The following is a 27,244-nucleotide window of genomic DNA, read 5'->3' as shown; positions in this document are numbered from 1 at the left end:
AGTTTCAGAATAAAATAAAAATTAAACAAAGCGCTGCCGAAATGATTTGTCTTACAAGATATTAAAGTGCTGTTATTAGCGATTTAATCCCAAAAACAAATAAAAGCTGGCAACTATACTTAATATTACGTCAAACTATTAAAATACTGTCTTCTCCAAGATTTGTGGAAGCTGATGTATGTAAAGTTAAACACCTGATATATGAACACAATGAGTTGTACATGAAATTATTTGGGTCACTATCTTTTAAAATGCACTCTGCTGTACATATTCCACAAATAATAAGAAGCAATGGTTCTTTTGTCCATTTCTGGAGTATGGCAGGAGAACGAAAGAACAAATTCTTAAAAACTAGTGGCTCAAGCACCTGCTCAAGAAAAAATTTACCATTAACAGTGTCTATTAAAAACCAGCTTCATCAGTGTTACGTTCTTAAATATTCAAATATTTTAGATAATAAGCCAATTTTCGGAGGCATAAAAATGAAAAATGATGTTGAAATAAATAATTTAAATGCCTATGTTAGGAGAACTACTACTTATAAGTTTGTTATCATTAACGGTAAAAATTACGAGCCTGGAACAATTGTTGTTCATAAAATTGACGACGATGGGCCTTGTTGTTGCCAAATAAAAAAAATTTACAAATTGAACGATGATGCCATTTTTGTAGTTTCAGAGGTGCAAGCTACATATTTTCATCAACATTACTATGCATATAAAGTAAGCATCAATTCAAACGCAATTTTATCAGTAGACGCGAATAGTCTCCTAAAGATAGATCCTTGTTTACTGTTTACAATAAATGGAGATCATAATGTAGCGACCAGATATGATGTTTGAATTTAAAAAATAGCAATTAAAACTGTATTTTTCAAATATATTATTAATTCCACAGTAAAACATTATTTCTCCCTCCCTCTTTTTTGTTAGCATCACCATTTAATAAAATATCATGTTAATAAATTATTTAAGTAACTAGATGTTATACGTGAATACTTTTTATGTTGTATATTAATGTTATCTTTTTATCTACAAATTTCGTTTGGAAAACGGAATTTCACGATAGTTTTTTGATTAAATTTATTAATATTATAGTTAAAACGGTTTAAATTGAAAGAGCGTTTTAAAATCTGAATGTAGTCAATCTTTTAATGATTTTAATAAAATACATCTAAAACCTATTATTGCTGCACTCAAGTATGTTCAAATATTGTACCATCTTACGACATGTTATTTGAATGAATAATTATTTTATTGAAATAAAACACTTTTAATATCTTCGTTAAGAAATTATTCTAGTTTTATATATACATATACTCACTATGGTTATTAGCCATAAGCCTTGAGTATATATTTAAGCCCAATTGTTAGGCTCATGCAGTTCGACGACAATAAGGGCCGAGGAGGTGCGTACGAATAAGCTTTTTCAGCCCAAAATACGACCTCACAGATCTTAAAGAAGCTTTGAACGCACGGAGCCCAAGACTTTGTGCTGTGAGAGCACGATCGCTGAGCTCCAGGGGCTCCCCTCTACAAGCTTCTACAGTTCAATGCTGCGCCGTACTGTGCGCGCACGAACTACAGGCAGAGTGGCTCTCATGCTTGTGCTTCACAAGTTCAATGCACATTTGAACTAGTGTGACACGATCTTTGATCTTAGGTAGTCCAAATACTTGTGTAGTAGGAATTCAAAGTGATTTGAACTCTATAAGCACATGTACTTGATCTCCTTATGCTCGAAATTATTTTGCGTGCACACCACAAAAAAAACAGTTGGGCCCCTTACCTCCAGTTTACTAGCCGAAGCCCTTACTTACTCTGCCACGAGCGGTCCCACTAACTGAAATCTTATTTCCACATGTTATATCGTTGTTGGCAACAATAACCTATACGTAAATTCTTTTGAACTATGTATTTATATATTTCGTTGGATTATAAATTAAATTAATAAATAATTCTTTTAAAATATAACTTTTTTGTTAAATTTTTTTTTTTTTGGAAACTTGAATGTTAGAATATTTTAGCAGAGCAACTCTCTTGTGTATTAATGAACAATCATTTATTAATATTGAATTTGTTACTGTAACAAGAAATAAATTATTATTTATACAATTTTTTCATATTTTTTTGAAATTTTTAAAAATCAAATAAATATTTTAAACTGTATACATACAATAATTGATTTTCATTGTGTTTAATTCTTTAAGAATTTTTCCATTTCAGTTAAGAACGTTCTTTACATAGTTACGGGGCGAAAAGTTCAGTAAAGTGAAAGAGGAGCGCACACATGAGCAGCTTAGCTGGCAATTGTTTTTCTCATATGGATGTACTTACGTACATGCTCTTATGCACACTTAATCCCCTCTTTCTAAGTTCTTTGAAAACCCAAGTTGTTAATATACTTGAAAATTAGATACGTATATCTAAAAATCATCCCCTACACCAAAAAAATTAGGACATTTCTACAGATTGTATGAATGCGATTTTACGTGATTTTTCCATAAGGTTACATGCTTATTGCCATTTTTTTTAATTGCAGGAAGAAAAAAAAATACAGTTAAAGGATTAGCAATTATCCAGCAAAATTTACATTTAGCAAGTTCTTATTTAATGACCTTGAACAACAATTCGAAGATCTAACTATTTGAAGCTAAGCAATTATTTTTCTTCTCATAAAAGCCACCAACTTAAAATTTACCTCTACATTAGTTGCTAAGTCCACAGGGTACCATTAAATGGTGAAAACAAGTTTGACCTTAAACTTACTTTTCTAGGTGATTTCAAGGTTAAATTATTTCTTTTATATGGGAAGACCTATGTTTTATCGTAAATTCAATAGCGTTTTTACAATTAAATTTGAAATTGATATTTAGTAAATTTTCATTTAATGACCTTGAATGACAATTCCAGGTTCAAACTATATTAAACCAAGCATTGGTTTATCTCCTTATAAAAGCCACTAATACGAAAATGACCTCTGCATAAGTTGCTAAGTTAGAAAGAAAGGAATCGAATGGTGAAGTCAAGATTGACCTTGAATTTGTCTTTGAAAGTCATTTAAAGGTCAAATTGTCTCTTTAGTTTAAATACCTCCATTTTTTATCGCAGACTTAGAATTATTTTTAGATTTTACATTGGAATTTATATTAAGCAAGTCTTTATTTGATAACCTTTAATCACAGTTCAAGAGTCAAACTATTTTTATCCAAGCAATTATTTATTTCCTCATAAAAGCCACCAATTGCAAAATGACCTGTACATAAATTGCTCAGTTTGAAGAGGGCCATTGAATGATGGAGTGAAGTTTGACCTTAACTTTATTTTTAAGGTTATTCGAAGGTCAAATTTTTTCTTCCATATGGGAAGCCCTATTTCTTATCATGGATTCCGAAGCATCTCTAGAATTAAATTTAAAATGAATATTCAGAAAATTTTTACTGAATGACCTTGACCTAAAGAGAGCAATAATTTCTTAGTTTAAAATAGTTTGACCTTGGAATTGTCATTCTAGATGATCTAATCGAAACTTACCGAATATTGATTTTGACATAAAATCTGAAAATGTTTCTAAGTAGGCAATAAATAATGGGGATTTCTATAGAAAAGAAAGAATTTGACTTTTAAATGACCTTGAAGGACAAATTTTCGGTCAAACTTGACTCCACCAGTTGATGTCTCCCTTCGAACTTTCATTAATGTACTTTTCTGGATTAGGGGCTTTTTAACGGACTTATTTCTTTAGATAATTTAAAATGGGATACCTTGTGTAAGAATGTTCTATCAGCTTGTTTGGGGTAAAATAGCAACTACGGATAATGATCAAGTGATAGCTGATCAATACACAGATCCTTAGTGTAGTCCAGTGGGCAATCTAAGCTTTTAAACTACATGTAGTAAAATAAAAAAAAGACTAAGAAAAACAATAAAAAAGCCAAATTATTTACTGACTGTAACACTTTTCTTAAAAGAAATAAGCCAATTAACATTTTATTGCCTTAATTTCACAGAAAAAATATTTTTCATCACAATGGTGACAACAAGGGTGAGAATGCTAATTCGAATAAAAAAAGTAATTCTTATAACATTTAACTCATACTGATCACTTTTCAGTTAATAAATATTTGAAGATTCTACTCTTTAGTATTTGAAAATTATTTGTGTATTGTTTGTTTTTTTTTTTACATAAGACGAATATAAAAACGCTAAGTATTTTATATACGTAGATAAAAGCTATTATTTCTGAAAGTGCAGTACTCGCATATCAGAGCTTATTACATATTAATGCATGTTAGGTATAAGCGGTTTAATTGCTGTAATATCAACTAATTTAATGTTACTTATGAGAAGCATTAAAGGTAATAATGAATGTTAAAAATTAATAAAATGAAAATAAATTATTTTTCAAAAAAAAAAAAAAAAATTCCACGTTTTATATACTACTAACCCGTCACTCGTCTTTCATCGAAATGTTTATTCTGTCAGGCCAAACGCACCTAACACCTACGGAGGGTCAAGAGACAACATGAAAGATGGGCAACCATGTTTAGAGCTTTATTTAGAAACTCTATAACCATGTATATTACTCACACATATTGATATGTCAGTCAAAATTATGAAGTTCACAGACATCAGATTCTGAGCCACTAATTGGCTGATTAGAATCGTGTGCCTGTTGGTCCTGAATATGGCAGGGAGAAGCTTTTTCATCTGTCACACTGTCCCTTGACCCTCTGTACCCAAACCTTGACAATGGCACCGAATAAGTAAAGCATGATCGGCTTTTTAAAAGGATTTTTTTTTCACGTTAACTCATAATAAGCAAATTTTTTATCCTACTGGAGAGTAGCTTACGGTTCTCAAAGAATTTTTCTTTCTCATACTTTTTGATGTAAGACATCTATTAAGGTGCTTCGGGTTTCAACCGACGCAATGAAACGACCCACACGACGGCACAATCTCCAGTTAAACTCGTCTTGGCTTGGTTTGGCTTGGCTTAACTCGGCTATTCTCTGTCTCATTTGCCGCATGCTTAGTCTTTCTGACTAGAAGCTGGCCAACCCTCTCCAACTACGCGCTAGTGTGCTCCTCTCCTCCCCAATGCTCTTCTAGAAAGCCGCTCTATAGTCTATAGCAACTAACAGTGCTGACACATTCCTCCTTTGCCGCACACTGATCCATTCTTATTAGTTATTGTTTTAATTTTAACTGCCTAGCACATCTATTAGTAATTAACGATGTAATTTTTATAAAAAATGTAAGTTAATCATGCATTTTTAGTTATGTGTGACAGTGAAAGTGACAGTTCGGATTTCGTTAATGTTCAATTTAGACTCACTACTTTGTTGGTTATCAGAAACATTATATTATGTTAGTAACTTTTTTTTACTTTTATTCTTTTGTTATTTCCTTTAATTTTATAATTATTTCGTAAGTCAAAATTTTAAAAGCTGCTAATTAACAACATTGGTTTATCGTGAGTAAGCCTGCATGTGAGTTGCCTGTTATACAGGAATCGTATAATGTTCTGGCTATTGTGGACCCTGAGTCCAAAGCCTCAATAAATTTATTCTATCCTATTTTATTCTCTCTTCCTCTCTTTTCCCTCTTATACAATATACATGCACGCATTCTGTGCCACATAGAAATCCGCCTACGCTTGCATGACTGCCTGTTCAGCTCCTGTACGGGCAAGATAAGGTGTTTAACATAGATACGAGTCCAGGCAGTACACAGGTTTTGTACAGGAACCAGAGATATTGCCTGAACTGACGTTTAATGTCGTCTGTAGCATGCATATATATGTATATATGTATATATATATATTTATGTGTGTGTATATATATATATCCCTCTATCATATAGTTGTGTTGATAAAAGATAGTTTCAGGGCCCCCCCCCTCCTCAGCTCGCTCTCAGCTCCTTCTCAATTTACGTAGTTATATGCTTGTTTTAACGTCATTTTTAATAAAATTATATTTAAGTGAGCTCCCCCACGCTCCCCCTCAGCTCCCCCTCGCTCCACCTCCACCTCTCCCCGAAGAATACTTATTTATAGGATGTTTTACCATGATAAGTTTCAAAAAATATACGTAATTTAGTACCCAAGTCACACCTCGTTTTTAGGGTTTTTAAGTCACTGATTATATGTCTCCCTCTGTCTATTTGCTCCACCTTACTCAATATATGTCTTTGAAGTACTATTCTTTGTTTAACTTGATTAAACTTTTACATTTTAAATCTCTTTCTGGTTCATGTTTACTTTACCCAAAAAAAAAATTCTTGATTACCTAAGGACTTTGTTAACAAAAAGACAAAATTCAGGAGTAGGTATAATTAAATAGACAAACACAATAAGGCTTTTGAAACAATGATTTATTCTGTTAGCTTGATGTTGTAACATTTTATGTGTCACTTTAACCTATCTGTTCTTTCAAAACCATTTTCACATTTTTCACATATTTGTTTTTCATGGTTTTTGTTAATTAACATACAACTGTTAAAATGGGACAATCTTCAAAGTTACATATTTTTAAATTACTGAAAAATTTCTTGCTAAACACTATTTTTTGTTTCTGATTTATTCTTAGATTTAATTTGGATGAAAATTCTTTTTTGATTCTTACATCTTAATAAAGCAACGTATAATTGTCCGTAAGAAAATAAAGGTTTTTAATACATAATCCTAAATAGTAAGAGCTCTGTTCTTCTGATTTGTTTATCAATATAGAACATGCTAATACAAAGGCAAACTGGAAACAAAAAATCCTTTTAAAAAGCCGATCATGCCTTACTTATTGGGTGCCATTGTCAAGGTTTGGGTACAAAGGGTCAAGGGACAGTGTGACAGATAAAAAAGCTTCTCCCTGCCATATTCAGGACCAACAGGCACACGATTCTAATCAGACAATTAGTGGCTCAGAATCTGATGTCTGTGAACTTCATAATTTTGACTGACATATCAATATGTGTGAGTAATATACATGGTTATAGAGTTTCTAAATAAAGCTCTAAACATGGTTGCCCATCTTTCATGTTGTCTCTTGACCCTCCGTAGGTGTTAGGTGCGTTTGGCCTGACAGAATAAACATTTCGATAAAAGACGAGTGACGGGTTAGTAGTATATAAAACGTGGAATTTTTTTTTTTTTTTTTTTATGAAAAATAATTTATTTTTATTTTATTAATTTTTAACATTCATTATTACCTTTAATGCTTCTCATAAGTAACATTAAATTAGTTGATATTACAGCAATTAAACCGCTTATACCTAACATGCATTAATATGTAATAGGCTCTGATATGCGAGTACTGCACTTTCAGAAATAATAGCTTTTATCTACGTATATAAAATACTTAGCGTTTTTATACTCGTCTTATGTAAAAAAAAAAACAAACAATACACAAATAATTTTCAAATACTAAAGAGTAGAATCTTCAAATATTTATTAACTGAAAAGTGATCAGTATGAGTTAAATGTTATGAGAATTATTTTTTTTATTCGAATTAGCATTCTCACCCTTGTTGTCACCATTGTGATGAAAAATATTTTTTCTGTGAAATGAAGGCAATAAAATGTTAATTGGCTTATTTCTTTTAAAAAAAGTGTTACAGTCAGTGAATAATTTGGCTTTTTTATTGTTTTTCTTAGTCTTTTTTTTATTTTACATTCCATCCAGAAAAGTACATTAATGAAAGTTCGAAGGGAGACATCAACTGGTGAAGTCAAGTTTGACCAGAAATTTGTCCTTCAAGGTCATTCAAAAGTCAAATTCTTTCTTTTCTATAGAAATCCCCATTATTTATTGCCTACTTAGAAACATTTTCAGATTTTATGTCAGAATCAATATTCGGTAAGTTTTGATTAGATCATCTAGAATGACAATTCCAAGGTCAAACTATTTTAAACTAAGAAATTATTGCTCTCTTTAGGTTAAGGTCATTCAGTAAAAATTTTCTGAATATTCATTTCAAATTTAATTTTAGAGATGCTTCGGAATCCACGATAAGAAATAGGGCTTCCCATATGGAAGAAAAAATTTGACCTTCGAATAACCTTAAAAATAAAGTTAAGGTCAAACTTCACTCCATCATTCAATGACCCTCTTTAAACTTAGCAATTTATGTACAGGTCATTTTGCAATTGGTGGCTTTTATGAGGAAATAAATAATTGCTTGGATAGAAATAGTTTGACCCTTGAACTGTGATTAAAGGTTATCAAATAAAGACTTGCTTAATATAAATTCCAATGTAAAATCTAAAAATAATTCTAAGTCTGCGATAAAAAATGGAGGTATTCAAACTAAAGAGACAATTTGACCTTTAAATGACTTTCAAAGACAAATTCAAGGTCAATCTTGACTTCACCATTCGATTCCTTTCTTTCTAACTTAGCAACTTATGCAGAGGTCATTTTTGTATTAGTGGCTTTTATAAGGAGATAAACCAATGCTTGGTTTAATATAGTTTGAACCTGGAATTGTCATTCAAGGTCATTAAATGAAAATTTACTAAATATCAATTTCAAATTTAATTGTAAAAACGCTATTGAATTTACGATAAAACATAGGTCTTCCCATATAAAAGAAATAATTTAACCTTGAAATCACCTAGAAAAGTAAGTTTAAGGTCAAACTTGTTTTCACCATTTAATGGTACCCTGTGGACTTAGCAACTAATGTAGAGGTAAATTTTAAGTTGGTGGCTTTTATGAGAAGAAAAATAATTGCTTAGCTTCAAATAGTTAGATCTTCGAATTGTTGTTCAAGGTCATTAAATAAGAACTTGCTAAATGTAAATTTTGCTGGATAATTGCTAATCCTTTAACTGTATTTTTTTTTCTTCCTGCAATTAAAAAAAATGGCAATAAGCATGTAACCTTATGGAAAAATCACGTAAAATCGCATTCATACAATCTGTAGAAATGTCCTAATTTTTTTGGTGTAGGGGATGATTTTTAGATATACGTATCTAATTTTCAAGTATATTAACAACTTGGGTTTTCAAAGAACTTAGAAAGAGGGGATTAAGTGTGCATAAGAGCATGTACGTAAGTACATCCATATGAGAAAAACAATTGCCAGCTAAGCTGCTCATGTGTGCGCTCCTCTTTCACTTTACTGAACTTTTCGCCCCGTAACTATGTAAAGAACGTTCTTAACTGAAATGGAAAAATTCTTAAAGAATTAAACACAATGAAAATCAATTATTGTATGTATACAGTTTAAAATATTTATTTGATTTTTAAAAATTTCAAAAAAATATGAAAAAATTGTATAAATAATAATTTATTTCTTGTTACAGTAACAAATTCAATATTAATAAATGATTATTCATTAATACACAAGAGAGTTGCTCTGCTAAAATATTCTAACATATAAGTTTTCAAAAAAAAAAAAAATTTAACAAAAAAATTATATTTTAAAAGAATTATTTATTAATTTAATTTATAATCTAACGAAATATATAAATACATAGTTCAAAAGAATTTACGTATAGGTTATTGTTGCCAACAACGATATAACATGTGGAAATAAGATTTCAGTTAGTGGGACCGCTCGTGGCAGAGTAAGTAAGGGCTTCGGCTAGTAAACTGGAGGTAAGGGGCCCAACTGTTTTTTTTGTGGTGTGCACGCAAAATAATTTCGAGCATAAAGAGATCAAGTACATGTGCTTATAGAGTTTAAATCACTTTGAATTCCTACTACACAAGTATTTGGACTACCTAAGATCAAAGATCGTGTCACACTAGTTCAAATGTGCATTGAACTTGTGAAGCACAAGCATGAGAGCCACTCTGCCTGTAGTTCGTGCGCGCACAGTACGGCGCAGCATTGAACTGTAGAAGCTTGTAGAGGGGAGCCCCTGGAGCTCAGCGATCGTGCTCTAACAGCACAAAGTCTGGGCTCCGTGCGTTCAAAGCTTCTTTAAGATCTGTGAGGTCGTATTTTGGGCTGAGAAAGCTTATTCGTACGCACCTCCTCGGCCCTTATTGTCGTCGAACTGCATGAGCCTAACAATTAGGCTTAAATATATACTCAAGGCTTATAGCTAATAACCATAGTGAGTATATGTATATATAAAACTGAAATAATTTTTTAACGAAGATATAAAAAGTGTTTTATTTCAATAAAATAATTATTCATTCAAATAACATGTCGTAAGATGGTACAATATTTGAACATACTTGAGTGCAGCAATAATAGGTTTTAGATGTATTTTATTAAAATCATTAAAAGATTGACTACATTCAGATTTTAAAACGCTCTTTCAATTTAAACCGTTTTAACTATAATTTTAATAAATTTAATCAAAAAACTTTCGTGAAATTCCGTTTTCCAAACGAAATTTGTAGATAAAAAGATAACAATTAATATACAACATAAAAAGTATTTACGTATAACATCTAGTTACTTAAATAATTTATAAATATGATATTTTATTAAATGGTGATGCGAACAAAAAAGAGGGAGGGAGAAATAATGTTTTACTGTGAAATTAATAATATATTTGAAAAATACAGTTTTAATTGCTATTTTTTAAATTCAAATATCATATCTGGTCGCTACATAATGATCTCCATTTATTGTAAACAGTAAACAAGGATCTATCTTTAGGAGACTATTCGCGTCTACTGATAAAATTGCGTTTGAATTGATGCTTACTTTATATGCATAGTAATGGTGATGAAAATATGTAGCTTGCACCTCTGAAACTACAAAAATGGCATCATCGTTCAATTTGTAAATTTTTTTTATTTGGCAACAACAAGGCCCATCGTCGTCAATTTTATGAACAACAATTGTTCCAGGCTCGTAATTTTTACTGTTAATGAAAACAAACTTATAAGTAGTAGTGCTCCTAACATAGGCATTTAAATTATTTATTTCAACATCATTTTTCATTATTATGCCTCCGAAAATTGGCTTATTATCTAAAATATTTGAATATTTAAGAACGTAACACTGATGAAGCTGGTTTTTAATAGACACTGTTAATGGTAAATTTTTTCTTGAGCAGGTGCTTGAGCCACTAGTTTTTAAGAATTTGTTCTTTCGTTCTCCTGCCATACTCCAGAAATGGACAAGAGAACCATTGCTTCTTATTATTCTACAGCAGCGAGTATTTGAAAAGCTCGTGACAAAACCGCAAATTTCATTTATTCCAAGATTATCACCAGTTAATAATAGGCATTTAAAGAAAACTTGACATTTTTTAAGACCTGCATTAATTACTAATCCCTCAGTACCTAAATAATTTATATCTTCAATTAATTTTGAAAATACGGCTCTGTTACCATACTTTTTCGATCACTAGAATAAAATATATTGTTAAGTTTTGCCACTAGTTCTGGGGGTAAAAAAGAACACACAATATATCCTTCACCGAGTTTACTTTCACCTGCATGACTATCTAATTCGTTACCGATTTCAAAATCATCAAAAGAGAAAATCAAAGGTAAAACACATTTGTCCTCACAATAATATTTTTTTTTCTATAACTCTGCTTGCATTAAATTGGATATAACCGTATTTTCGCACTGCAAATTTTCAATATACAAAATTATTTTATCGAATAGTCCCGGGATTTCTAAAAAATCAATTAACTTAGCTTTTGACTCTCTTTTATCAACAGTACTACCGATTTTTATCTCTTGAGGAGGTGTATAATTACAATATTTTTGAAACATTTTAAAGCGTTTATACTCGGTCGAAAAATCTCCAAACGTATATTTATATTCTGCTATAACATTTTTTGTTTTATCAACAATTTCTTTTTCAGCTGGTTGGCTAAATTCTTTCTCAATATTTTTTGATAACATTGGAATGAATGCTTCTCATACGAAATTTTTCATGGCATCTACAAATTCTTGAACAGCATTGCGAGGTATAAATGGGTTGTTGTACATTTTTAAGCACAATTCTGCCACAATCAGATTAACATTTGATTCCTCTGGTATTTTTATTAATTTTCTTTAAGCTATTGGTATTACAACAAATATTAGGAGCAGAAATCGAACAAGGGTAGAAATATATAAAGGTGCAGTATAACAATTTGTTTATTTTTATCTAGTGAGATCTTAATTCAAAAATATATTAATTCTGATCTAACATATTTTCGATCATTTTTTGAACGCATACATATAATGATAAGCTGCAAAAATCGTTTAATTTGAAGGGAGCGCATTTAGTTTTTGATTAAATTTTACAATGTTCAAAAAAGGCGTCTCGTTGTGCAATTCGTATAAAGAATAATCCAGAAATTTAAAAACTTTTTTGTAGCGTTTAACTTGACTTGATCCTAGTACTTTTAACAATCTATATAAATTATTAACAGCCGCACTTACAGATTTACATTGGAATTTAGTTTCTTTATTGATAACTAAATATACTGAGTCAATCTGATTGAAAGGTCCACAAATAACGATGTATGGCTGAATTTCATTTTCAAACGTTTTGTCATAGATGTTTTGCTGATGTGCGTGAACTAGGTGGAAAACATCATTGCTACGTAAGTTTCGTACATCCTGTATAGATTTAAATAAATTTAAAATTTACTTTAAAAACTAACATTTATGACTTGAAACGATTGGGTTATATTTCTACGCTTGTACAATACCTTGTTATGAAAGATAAAAGAATCGAACAGTTCTTGTTTACTGATAATGAAACCTTTTTTAAGTTTCACAACGTTTCCTGGCTGAGGACATAGCAATCCAATTCGGAAAAAAGCTTGAATATCTGCAACAAAAAAAAGTATCTTCCTAAAGCGTGTTAAAAAAAAAAAAAATAAAAATAAAAAAAAAAATTACAAACCATAAGTTACCAAGTCAAGTTCTACAATTTTCTTTTTTTTATTATTTTTAGAAATGTCTTTGGCAAATTTTACTATTTTATTTGCAAAATTACTCCATTTTTCAGAACAGATCTTATCTTTTGTGGGGTAAATTTTTGTGAAATCTTGCAATATCTGTCATTAAAAAAAGAAAAAAATTCATAAATACAAACTACGTTTTTTTTTTATATTATGAAATTTTCCATTCAATGAGTCATACCAATCGCAGGCCATCAGACAAACACAAACATGGATACAAAGTATAAATTTCTTGGATTGTTGTACGGCTGTAAATACGACGTCGCTCATCTATTGTAGCAGCCCACCTAAATGATAAATTTTCATCGATCTCGGTAGTATTCCATGATTTTGTTATGACTGTAGCATCCACAGGTTCTACGGGAAAAAGTTACAAATAATAATGGGAACCTACGGTTATGGTTTAAAATTTACGCTTTGTGCCCAAGACACAACTTTTTACTTGGACTCAAGCGGCAATTGCATTCTAACTACCGTGTAGTCAAATAATTATATATACAAATCAGGGGCGTAGCCGGGGAATTAGGGGATAAAACATCTATCTAAAGTTCGAAAAAACCCAGGATGTACACCTGTAGTATGCTTATATGTATTTACATAAGTAATAAACCTCCCTTAATGAAAATCCCGGCTGCGGCCCTTGTGTTTTCTGACAAAAAAAATATCTTAGAGTAAAAAATAACGAGGTGTAAGATTATATAAAATTTATGTGCCTTTTATATTAATACTTTTCACAGTTCCCTGGAATATACCCAGTTCGATTGCATCTTGTCTATAATGACGATATGAGTTGAATAAAGCACCTTTTGCACTGGTTTCAGTAGTACTACAAGAGTACCATTCCTCAGGTGCTCTCAACGGAAACAATTGCACAAGCTCTGTTTTTAGTTGTAAAAATCGATCTCTGTGAATGCTTTAATAGTTCAGAATATCAATTTATTACTGGTCTAAATAATACAAAAATGATAGTTACTCAATACATTTACAAAAAAGAACTTACTCATGACGACCATTCAAATACTCGTGATCTATTAGTAAATCTGCAACTTTAGGGATATATTTATCAAATTTTGAGAATTTATGTGGTGCAGCATCCGAATAATATGCAGCTAAAGCTAGTTGACCAGTTGTGGATTGCAACAAATGATGAAAAATACTATTTTGTACAGTGTAGAAATCTTGCACGTCTTTAAATATATTTTTTCTTTCTGTAAATTTGTATTTATTTGAATATCCATGTATGTTTATACAGACATACATACAGACACATATACTAACAGATCTACAGAAATCTGTGTTATATACACACTCACGCATACTCATTCATGAATGCAATTTTGTCAATAAGAAATTACAGAAAAGGAATAGTTGTGTTTGTCCCCGTATGTGTTGTAAATCATCTTTTCATTGTAATAATTTATTGTATAAGTTATTGGCGGGAAGGCTTACATAACCACTGATTTTTTAGTTTTTTAAGATTAAACACACTACATAATACTGTAAAGATGTAAGGGTAAAAATTAGACGTAGAAAGTGAGCATCCATCTACCCATTTTTTAAAATAGCAAAATATCATTTTTACTTTTTTAAAAATATACAATACAGAAGTTTCACACTCCACTATTTTTAGAATAGATGTTTAAAAGATTTACTGTACTTTGAAAAGTGTCAACATGAGATTTCGCTATTTGGAAAAGAGAAAATGTTATGAATTACACTTTTCAAAAGTGCATTACTTAATTTTTCACTTTAAAATCCCTGCCCTGTAAGTTCTGCTTGATATCATACATAATGGCCAAATTTAGGTCTTTGCTGGGAGTGATTACAGCCCCTAATTTCAATGTGGATGTCATATTTTACAGACACGTTGACAGACTGTTTCAAAGTGCTCAATGAACTTATGGCATCCAGGTAAGAATGCACAATGGGTTTTGGAAGCTGCAAATCTATTTTCTTGTGACTAACCATAACCTTACAAATCATCGTATAAGCCAATTTTTGCTATCTGCATGTGTATAACCATCTGAACCTTTGTTGGCACAAAACTGGATGCACATGAGGTTTTCTACTTATTTATACTTCTATTAGTATTAAAATGTCTCACCTGCATGTGTATTCAAATAATTAAAATTTTCACTCGATTCTTGTTGATCTGCAGTATGAATCTGATGTTCAACAATTTTTGCTCTTTTGACCATAGGCTGGGCTTCTTCCTCGGTACCAACCAGTTGTGAAAATTGTAATGTATCATAAAGTTTCTCTTGTCTTGTACCAAAATTCAATTAGGAGATAGGTTTGAGCTCATTTGATGATACAATTGGTGAAAAGTGGTCGTTACTATACGTTTTCTCTAAATAACAAATAAAGATAACGGTTTCATTAGTCATATTTATGTATTACTGAGATGTTGTACAAGTGTACATAATATATTTTGAAGAGTAAGACTTATGAGGATTTACCAGAGGACCCAAGTTTCCCAACTGAACTTATATTATAAGTAAAAGTGTCCTGTGAATTTGGATTGTGATTGTTCATCTTGGATTTTGTTAATCAAGTGTTTGAACAAAACTTGTACATATCTGATGTTTGGTGGAATGATATGTACAAGAAATAAAGATTGTGTAAGAAAAAAAAAAAATTGTAATATGGAAAAAAACATATTACAAGAGTGAAAAACAATATATACTTTTTTGAAAGTGTTGATACTACGGATAACTGCACATAAAATGTCAGCAGTCACATTGATTTACTCAGTAAAAATAACTGTCAATAAATTTTTGTCAAATAAGTTTCATTATCCAAGAACAAAAGCGATACAATGGTTTTTTACCTCTTAAATAGGAGCAGTCATCTAAACATATTTTCATCATACAAATATGTATACACGAAATATTAAGGAGCATAAAACTTATGAATTCTCTACAGTTATTTATTTATGATATGGAATTAAATTGTAACGTCGCGTTGCTGCTGACATAAATGTAAAGTCATTGTTATAAATGTGAGGTTAAGCCAATGTAAATAAAAATATCAAAACCTCAACTTGCATGGTAATGCTGATACCACTAATTTTATAGACAACCTAACAATAATTATGAAAAATTACTTACACTTTTTATCATGAACCGTAGTGGAATGTATTACTACATTACATATTAATGTAGATGCACAAAAGTGGCAAAAGGCTTGCACTGCAAAGATTGTTAACACGTACTTTAGTATACCTATACTATCCACCTATGATGAGCTCAGACTTTGTGCTGTGAGAGCACGATCGCTGAGCTTCAGCTCTACAAGCTTCTACAGTTCAATGCTGCGCCGTATTGTACGTGCACGAACTACAGGCAGAGTGGCTCTCATGCTTGTGCTTCACAAGTTCAATGCACATTTGAACTAGTGTGACACGATCTTTGATCTTAGGTAGTCCAAATACTTGTGTAGTAGGAATTCAAAGTGATTTGAACTCTATAAGCACATGTACTTGATCTCCTTATGCTCGAAATTATTTTGCGTGTGGTGTTACGTGCTGTAGAAAAGGACCAGAAGTACGTCACGGGGGTTAAGGAAAGGGGCAGGATCAAGTAAAATTCCCTTTCATTACACTTTTTCTCAAGGCCAAAATTTGAAATCCTTAGCTTACGCTCACGCATACCACGCCTATAGAAGTATAACTTTAAAAAAAATTTAACCTCCAAATGACCTTGAAGGACGCATTCAAGGTCAAACTTGACTCCACTAATCGATTTTCTCCTTCGAATCTAACCACTATCATTAAGGTCTTTTTTTGTATTGGAAGCTTTTTGACGGACTTATTTCCTTGGATGTTTTAAAATAGGACACCTTGAACTTTTCAGATAAGTAAATAAGAAATAAGAAAGTTAACTATCTTTAAGGAATTATTTATTGAGTAGTCGTAAAAAATATTATTCCGTACCAGTAAATTTATTTAACTTTCTGATTCAGTCATGTATGACAGTAGTATTCGTACTTCAGGTTCCTGTGGCTAATGAATATTATCAAAGTTCTTTTAATTGGTGCTTTACTCTTCTGTAATAATACGCTTAGAGAATTTGTTTTGATGATTTCTTGATTTTGGTTAATTGATACGCATACTCTAATCAGTTTTGTCAGTAATCGATACTTTTTGACTAACAGTAGAAAAGTCAATATAATCTTTTAGAACTATTACATTTCACGAATCGAATTTTCCACATCATATGTATGTTTCCACATTATTAAAACTCAAAAATTTTTGTACTATACTCTCTTCTCGTATTTAGGTTTTTGTTTGATGCAAGGTTTTCCATTTTTGGAGATTCGTTACCAAACTTGTATATGTTCAAAGAAACCACTCCAGCTTTTTGAAAACCATTAACAGCTGTCTTAATTTTAGAAGCTCTGATTCAAGCTTTTTCAAATAAAGAGAATGCGTGTTTTAGTTTAACTCTTTAACTTTATCCGTGTTATAGCTAGTTGAAAGCTTAATAAATTAGATATCTAACGGTTGTACCTTGTGTAAGCAATCCGGTGGAAAGCAAAAAATATGAATTCCAGTCGCTTTACCATGTTTAGCATTTTAAAATTTTTAACTTAGGATAAGTGCCCATTAAGTAGGTGTAAAACTTGATTGTCCAGAGAAGCATTCGAAAAAGTATCAAATTTTGTAAACCACTTGGTAAATATTGCAGTATTTATCCAGCCAGATTTGTCAAACTCTACGTATCTATTTGGAGGACAGCCTTCCAGAAACAGTTCATTGTGTTTAACTTGAAGAAATATAAGCATAAGAGGCATAAAAACATAAGTAGCTGATATAAAAACTGTTGTCGTTACAGTCTCACTTTTTTCAGCTGTTGTGAGACCATTGACTTGCTTTCTTCCTCTCTTAGTTACAATTTTGCATGCGCTTTTAGCTATCACAAAGATTTCAGTCTTATCAAAATTTCTACACGTTACCTGAATTGAAGCTATATGTTTCTATTATCGATGACGATAAAAAAAAAAAACTTGTTAAGTTCAAACCGAGTAAAACCATGGGCTCTTTCTGCAGACGTCTATCATGATATTCTTTAGGAAAACTTATGTGTGCCTATGTGCGCCCTAAACCAATATTTATCTGCCAAGCCTGTTTCGTCCCTAAAACGATGTGAGATTTCTAATTGCTTAGCATAATCAAATGCCAGCCTTCTGACCTTCATCACGATCAAGCCCATTAATCTTGCTTCGATGTTAATAATATCACCATTTTTCCTGGACATCTCAAAAAACTCTGGTAAAACCTGTTTCTAAAAATTCACAAAGTGTTTCCTCAATGAAGTTTTTTAACTTTATGTAAAAGTAATGTTATGTCATGTCTACTGATATAACAGCACTTTATTTGCCCTGAATCGTTGATTAAACCAATGGTGCCCTACCTGAACTGATGATAGCGCCTTATTAAGATACATCTTTTAAATGAATATTACCACTTTTCTGCGTACATGGAAAAAAAAATCAAGCATCTGTAGCATGAATACCATCCATATATCGACAGTGTGAAAGAAGTATTGGGTTAAACGCATCGGTTTACATAGCAACACTGTGCGATACAGGTATGGACGGTATAAGATGCGCTCAAATGAATGTAGTATGGTCTGCTAGCGTATACACTGTGACACACTGGCTAGGTTGTGGATTGGCACACGGGAGACCGCGGTTCAATTTCCGGCCAGTGCGACTTTTTTCGGGCAAGTACCTCTGTGATTTTTCACATGTGCTTTTTCACCACGCAATGCTCCTCAAGGAGGGTTTAGGCGACTTTTTTGCAGCATAATTGCCTAATTTCCCCCTACCCCTCTCCTAGTAATGGGAGGCCTCCCATCCCTCTTTCCTTCCTTTCCAAAGTGCTAAGTGCCCTCGGTAGTGCCCTTTATAGGAGTCGGACGTAAAGAACTAATATATATTTAAAAAAAATATATTTATATGGCAGAAAAATCCTAATAATTTGATATGATCAAGACTCAACAATAGACAACTCTTTGGATATAAATACGTAGTTCCAACTACTACTAATATTAACCGATATGATTGACATCATAGTACATAATTAGTTAAATCCATCATTTCAACACAAAGTGGTAACAAAAAATGATTTTTGTATTTACCTAAAGTAATTTTAAAAAATTTTACAAAAACTATGAGAAATATTTCTATTGGCATTGTAATACTGTTAAATCTTTTCGTGCTGGCACAAGTGTTTATTAATTTACCTTTTGCCGTATAACCTTCCAAATTGTAACGTATACTGATGTTGTTTCGGTGATTGTCTCCGCTCTCTCTCTCTATGTATATATATATATATATATATATATATATATAATGAACTCAGCGCAGGGTGTTGACAAATAAAGTTGAGTACAATTCACATGTAGTATACTTGAACAAAATATTAGTAATTAATGATGAACAATCGCCACATTCATTTAGTACTCATCAAAGAAATAACTATTACCTTGGTTATCCATCATTATACACATAAAATCACACGAGCATCACACATATCACATCAGTATATCAGCTGTAATGAATGCGTATTGCAGACCGCGTATGTTATGTATAGGGTATGCCTATAGCTCCCACTCAAATTCAGCGTGCGTACACGCGAAATACTTTGCGCGTGGGCTCCACGCGCTACGACCGTGTGTGTCATAGTGTATACGCTAGCAGACCATACTATATTACTTTGAGTGCATCTCATACGATCTAAACTTGAAATCCAAGCATTGCACACGTGAATCGATAGTCATACTAACGCAGTATAGATTCTCATGCTACAGCTGCTTGATTTTTTTTTCAGTGTATCGTGGAGTAATTTCACAAAAAGCTGCTTGAAGAGAAAGGTGCAAAGAGTATCGAAAAAAATGTATTCTGATCATTTAAAAAATGATAGGTTTAGCATACAGAGAGGTTAAAAACTTAAGAAACCTTTCTTTGTATTGTCAGAGAAAATCTGTTTACTGTAAAATTTCTACTTTTTTTATGGGTATTCCTTTTTTTTTGACAGAATTAGTCGGAGTTCTATACATTAGTTCTCATCAACTTGTATGTCAAACAAGTTCTTATATCAAAAGAAAATAGGGGTAATGAGTTTACCCAAATTGTCAGTAGTGCCCGCTTTTTTTTACGCACCGCTGGTCAGAATGGCTATAAAATTGATAATAAATATATAAACTGTTTTTTTAATCACTTAAACTTTATTCAATAATATATTGTTGACGTTATTTAAAAAAAATTAATTGTATTTTTTTAATCAAATATAATAGTCAATTATTCTAAGTTCTTACAATAAAATTGTAACAAATAAAACATGTTAGTTTCCCTTTGATTTCATAGACATGTTAGTATTCCCTTGATATTATAGTCAACAATTACCTGGTGGTGGTGCTTGTATCGTTATTTTTGTTTTGTGAATTTTTCAAGTGACCAATTAGCGCCTTTGGTCACCTGATGATGAGTGCTTGTGTTATTAATCAGTATTGTACTCGTTAATTAAGTGGTCGGTAAGCACCCTTAATTACCAAGTCATAAGAAGTTATGTTGTTAATCGATGGTGTATTAGTTAATAAAGGTGCTAGTAGGCACCCCAGTTTACTTGGTCATAGGTGCTAGTGTTCTTTATTAATAATTTACTAACTATGAAGCAGCTAGTAAGCGCCCTAGTTTATCTGATAATGATCACTTATATTATTTATTTGAAAGTTTTGCATCTCACACTAGATTAGGTACCAGTTTTGCAAACACTGCAATTAATTGATATCGATCTACATGTAGCCGTAGATCCAACGAGCAGCTAACTTTATATATTCCAGGGAACAAAGGTATGAAAATATATTTTAAGCCGACAGTAGTAATAATCAATATTAAACGTTTCGGACTCTGCTGACAATGAGAACATAAAAGCAACTCCTCTGACTGCCAAAAACATAACTTATTGAAATGATCAGTGTCTTTGAATATTTTTTCGCTAATTAAATGCTGCTCACGAAGCACAGATTACAGGTAGCAAAACTCTTTCAAGCACTTCATAACAGTTAATGCTAAGAGCATGCCCTGTAGGTAGCAAGCAAGTATGCTTGCTGTGATTCCACATCTGTATGTAAAGTACGTTTCGAAAAATCTTTTTAAGGTTTGTTCGATTAGCACATCAGGTGAAACTCTAGAAAAAAGCTTATTACTTATGCGAATAGTAAAAAAGTCTTTATGTGCAAATTTTTAGAATTCTTAACAATCTATTTTTTCTTCCAGCACAATCAAATCTTGTAAAAAAAAACGTGAGCACTTTTACCATAATGCGGGTCTTCTGCAGCATAAGATATAGGCAGCAATTCTTTTATGTACTATAAATATTACCTCCAATTACTCAGACGCTCTGCTTCGGGAAATAAAAGTTAAAAAAGACACACTGTAAGTACTGTATTCAGACTTGTGCAGTCGGCTTTTTATCTTTTAACCTTCCTACCTTTGCGGTCACATCAGCGTTCGAGCATCGTATTCATGGCTCAGCATTAAAGTCACCGATGTCCAGAAGTTCAGGTCCAAGTTTTTAAACAAGTACCACTCTAGAAAAGGCATGGCTTGCAATTATTTTTTTATCGACTCTGAGGCGTATACTCTAGCCCACATCTCTTCGAGACCCGATCCACTTATAATATTACCAACTGTGGCCAAGAATGACATATTTAAGTGGAATCCAACTCACCAAACCAACACTTTATCATTCTCAGTGACCAAGAAGTGAGTTTTTCTCTACAAAGGCTGATCTAATGTTATAATCACCATATCTCGATTAGTTTTTTCGTTTAATTAATAGTAAAGCATTGGGCTGTATTAAAGATGGATAGTTTTGAGAGTGGCTCGATTGTAAATGGTTGACAAACTACATGTGAGTTCAAATAAGTAATATTATTTATAATTCTTTCCATGTACTCTTTCTACAAGGAAGAATTTAACATATTTCACCACCTAGCATATAAGTATGCAGTATAGTGTAGAGATATCAGAGGCATTTCCGGCAAGTAAAATAAATCAAGTGACATACATTTGGTATACTTCAATTCACTGACTTATTTGGCATTGTACGGTTTGTACAGTCTATGTGAAATTTTATTTGGTGAAACTAATTTAGTTATCCGAAATATTAACCAAAATTTCGAAACTATATAAAATATATTTTTTGGAGGATTGGTCATACATGTTGATAAGTGTTAATATAAGTGTATATTGAAAAAACTAGGTATTGCGAGAAACGTTAAGAAAATTAGAAATATTACTAGTGTTGCGTTGTTAAAAAAAATGAACTTGGGGTTTTATCATGAGAAGATTCATTCTTACAGTATTATTAGTGGCTACGCAAAGCTAATAAATGCCATCCATAGACACTTTTTTCCACTGAAATATACTTTTTAAGCTTGTAGAAATTTAGGCTTAGCAGATGATGAAATTTAAAAATTTACTGAAAAACATGGAGTGCTGTTCGTCTTTCGCTCTTCCATCGCTCTAGCACGAGTGTCATCCACTTTATTGCTTTTTTTCACCTCTTATGACAAGATCAGGCTGTATCTACACTCTCTTACCCCATATACTTTTCTGAAAACGTCTTGTTCTACTGTTTTTTAATGCCAACCGTAAAATGAGAAAAAAAATATACCTTTCCAATACATTAATTCTTTTATACATTGTAGAACATCCTACCTCATTTCTCCATAACTATACTTGTATTTTTTTTGTCGCCTGACGTCTTTTAAAATTGTATGGTCTCATAATATGTACTATTACTTGGAACATCAGAATTTGTATCAACCTTTATAGAATTTAAAGAAAAAAAACTGAACAAGTTTATTACCTCTTTCCTCCACAGCGTCTATAAGATAAATAAACAGGTATGCTGTCTTTTTTGTTGCGATTACTTATATATCAGTACATAGAGTTTTTATTTAACTCAGAAAGTATACAACATAATGTACACGTATGTTTAATAATTTAAGACTCATTTGATAATATTATAATAACAACAGTGAAATTAATTTTTAATCAGTCTTTTGCACAATCTTTATAAAGGCCGTTTCAAGAAAAGTACTAAAAAACATAGCTTTCACGTTCTTCTATTTATTGTAAATATATGTACATATAAGATATGTATACTATATATGTACATATGTACGTAAAATTAATACAACTACGTATTTGCCGAATGTTATTATTATTTTTAGTTATAGGTATTATTTTCCTCATTATTTTTTGTAAAATTTTCGATAAGGTTACTTTTCATGCAAAGATTGTGAAAAAAAAAAATGAGAACCATTTTAATTTTTCTAATTAATTTTTAATATTGGAAATATGGAGTTAACACGCGGAATACACAGGGGGTTGAAGTCCTACTCGTATGTGTGTGTGTGCGCGCGCGTGTGTGTGTGTGTGCGTGTAAGTGTGTCAAACAGTTGGATGTATCAAATAAAAACAATTTTATAAGAAATTCTGTATTTTGTTTTCAGGTCTGATATGCCATTGCACAGCTATTCAATGGATGAAAATGTTTACACACGACTTGCATTACATTTAGAGTTACTACATGTACGAGGAGTAAAAAGTGAAGCAATGTGGCCGCAGTGGTGCAGCCAGAATCCTGGTAAATGCCTCTGACCTAAACGAAGTGTACGTTACATTAACGATTATTAGAAGAATAAATAAACTTGCAGTACAAATAATTTTTTAATGCTCATCTGAATCACCGGGAAAATTGCGATCAAATGACGTACCTTCGACCAAGTCTTTAAGAAACTTCAGATTATCATTAGTTCTGTTTGTTTTCATTTATTACTACTCATAGACGCTTTTTGAAAAAGTTATGATTTAGATGAAAAATTTATATTTAAGACAGTTATAAAAATTCTAATATTACAGTGTTCATGTATTTTTTTATTAAATAGTGTAACTATTCGAAATCTCAATCGTTTTAATGATAATGAAGTATTTTTTACTAACAAGGTATTAGAAATTTTAAGTTAAAGTAAATAAATTGGCCTTGATTATTAAAAAAAAAAAGTTCTCAAAAAATTACTTAACTTTCTTCATAGTCACAAAAATAATTAATTACGCATCCATGTAGATCTATTACTTACGACTTACAGCTTTAGTTCAACGATATAAAAATAATCATATGGAATGTTAAAAATAATTATTGTTGATCAAACCTTATTTTTCAATGGGAAAATTTAGCTAGTACCGAAACAGCTTATGTTATATGTAAAACAAAATCTGTACATAGCTGTAGTATGTAAATTACTGGCATTGACTTTTTTTTGTATTGTTGATGAATAAGAATACAAGAATATCAAGTAAAATCAATAATATTTAGCTACATAGCATTTAAATACAAATACAACCTAGAAAAATATTGTGTTTATAGCTAACTACTGACAAAAATCGTACGAAGATATGTATAATGTTTATGGAAAAATGATTTAGAATACACAAATAAGAAATGCCTGTGAGCTCACTTTTATCTGCCCTCCCTCTCTTCCATATTTTTTGCTTTTTACAAGTATGTTCATGATTTATAATGTATAAATATTTATCATAAATTTTGCTGTGAAATGTTACAAAAATTATCAAAGAAAACTAAAACACCGAAAAATTATTTAAGTTCCTGCAACCCCAGATAAATTATAATGCAGGTTAAACTTAAGGACAATTTAACTTATTTGACTACACAGTAAACTTTATAAAGTTTGTTTGGTGATTTTTTTTTCCATCGAATTCCTTTTTTTTTTCTTTTTTTTTTTTTTCTTAATAATAATTTTATAGGTACGTTATACATTGGAGTAATAATTTTATGATTGTGACATCACGACAATTGGTTAGAAAAGTGAACTTTTTTATTTTGCTCCTTCTTCACCCTTCCTAGTCATTCTACACCACCCCGCATGCCAGTTCCCTTCACACCACACAATATAACACCATGCCACTACAGCACAGCTAACGTCTAAAAATCAATTTCTAATTATTTAACTGACTCTGTAAGAAAGAAAAAAAACATTCTCCCTGAGACTTGAACTGGTGACTTTTTTTACATAAACCCAGAGTTTCACCCACTTTATTATGAGCGTTTTCGGTATAAAAAAACTAGTTACTACTTGTTATGGTGTGTTTCATAACTTATTTTAAATTTAAACTTGTATTTACTGTTTATTTATTCAGTTCGATGATAAGCTGTATTAATAAGTATAATATTGATTTGATTAACAATTTAACTGTCAAATATTTGTCCTCAAGCTTTAAAAATACAATTTTTTTTGTAGCAGTTTTCCCATTCTTAAATAAGTATTAAATTTTGTTTTTTATTCATTTTGAGATAGGCAAATAGTTGTTTCTAAAATTTTTTATTTTTTATTAGTTTTCAAAATTATTCCTGCAATTCTTAATTTTTTTTATCTGTTATCCATCAATAATTTATTCAAATAAATTTTTATGAATACATCATTTAATTTTTATATTGCGTTTTATTCTTAAACAATTTTTTTATTCTAAACTAAGGTGACTTTTTCAAGGACGTTCTTTTAAGGACAACAACATCACAGTAAGCATGGTATGAGTTGAGATAGATAAGAGGAAAACAAATGTGCAGAAAGGATGGAAATGATTTTGATCATATAGATGTACTTACATGCATGCGTTAAGGCATACTTGTTCCACTCTTTCTTATTTTACTTTAAAAGAAAAATTGTGTACATATTTAAAAATTTAATAGATTCATCTAAAAGTAATCTGTTGTTACACAAAAACATAAGAAGATTCCTTCAAAACCTGTAAGTGCAACTTCAAGTGAGTCTTTCCTAAAAATAAATGTCAAATAATGATTTATTAAAATCAAACATATAAATAATAGGTATAGTTAAGCGGTCTACAACTTTTTATGGATTTTTCTATGCTTAAATATACGTTTGATGTATAAAGAAAATCTTTGTGTGATGAACGTCCTAAAACGACATTGACTGGCAAGTAACACTAACCTTTTTAAGATAAAGCAGTGCTACAGGATAATTTTTTTCTGATTACCTTTTAGATACAAATAAATAATGGGTATTAAATAAAGACTAGAAGTAAGTATGTGAATGTATGTGATGGATGCAAGAATGACGTTAGAGATCCAATTAGCGTAAGCAGTAAGAAAATATTTTTAATTATTGCAAGATTCAACAAAACCGCACAGTCTTGTACTGGCCACCCTGGCAGCACGTAATGCCGTGGCTTTTATGTAACATTTTTTTTAAAGCAGATATTATAACTAATATGTATTCGATTGACAAACTATATAATGCAACAATTATGAAACAACACAAAAAGAACGAGCATACAGTAAAATTATAAGTGTTAAAACTTGTTACCACATTGATAGGTGGCTGTTGAGTATGATAAGACGTAAGCCTCACATGAGTTATACATGTATTGTACAGATACCTTGTACCTAAGAATATTTTCAGATAAACAACCTATAGTTTTAAAAAAAATATGCTTATGTTATTTTATTATTCAATATCAGCCAGAAATTTTAATATGTTTCATGATGGTCATATAAATGTCAATTTTTCTTATTTGTGTTTCAATAAAACAGTTATATTATTTATGAATAGTCATGACAATTCTTCAGAAGTTAATTAAATCTTGCTTTTCAATGGCTGAAATACAGTGCTTGAAATGTTTGAACTTTTAAATGATTTGGAAACCAATAAAACAGTTTTTAGAGGCTAAAAATTCCTCCTGTAAACATACCCTACTGCATTGCCAAGCTTTCTCATAAATTACATGTGCATTTACATTATCTTTTTTTTTATTAAAAAAGTTTAACTAATTAACGCCACTTGTTATAGTATTACGTCAATAATTTGAACCAATCTATCGAAGACTGTCACTGAACGTCTTATCTAATATGAACACAGAAGTTTTATACATTCTCAAATCTTTATATTGAAGGCCCTAAATTAAAACAAACCACTATTTTACTATCTTCTAACTAAACCTCCAATAGTTATTTACGTAACAAGTGCGGAAAAGACGTTTTTCCGCACGAGTTGCGTACATATTTTCGGTACACGATGTGGAAATAGTAGTTTTCCTACGAGTTTGAAAAGTCTTTGCTTGCGAACCGAGAGGTTTGCGGCCCGAGCCGAAGGCGAGGGACGTAACGAGGTTCGTAAAGGAGACTTTTTGAACGAGTTCCGGAAAACTGCTTTTTCGCCCGAGGAAGTACCAGCCTCCCAAAACAACCCGAGGGTGGAAAAATCGATTTTCCATACAAATGTTAGTGCGGAAAACACCTCACACTATTGCAGAAAAT

General features: G+C 31.3%; 1 protein-coding gene across 1 annotated transcript in view; it reads left to right on the top strand.

The window, feature by feature from the left end:
- fdl (fused lobes) overlaps positions 1-24,321 on the top strand; it is a 414,401-nt gene extending 390,080 nt beyond the window's left edge. The window contains exon 9 of the mRNA XM_089597549.1: positions 23,403-24,321. Coding sequence (XP_089453675.1) covers positions 23,403-23,550 — 148 coding nt within the window. The 3' untranslated portion in view covers positions 23,551-24,321. The remainder of the gene's footprint in view (positions 1-23,402) is intronic.
- The last annotated feature ends 2,923 nt before the right edge of the window (positions 24,322-27,244 follow it).

The sequence above is a fragment of the Copidosoma floridanum genome, unplaced genomic scaffold (assembly GCF_036245765.1).
Source record: "Copidosoma floridanum isolate Cflo_tuat_1 unplaced genomic scaffold, Cflo_Japanese_pri ptg000033l, whole genome shotgun sequence".
In the NCBI taxonomy this organism is placed as follows: domain Eukaryota; kingdom Metazoa; phylum Arthropoda; class Insecta; order Hymenoptera; family Encyrtidae; genus Copidosoma; species Copidosoma floridanum.
The sequence above is the reverse complement of the archived record's forward strand: the minus strand, read 5'-3'. Positions and strand labels throughout refer to the sequence as shown.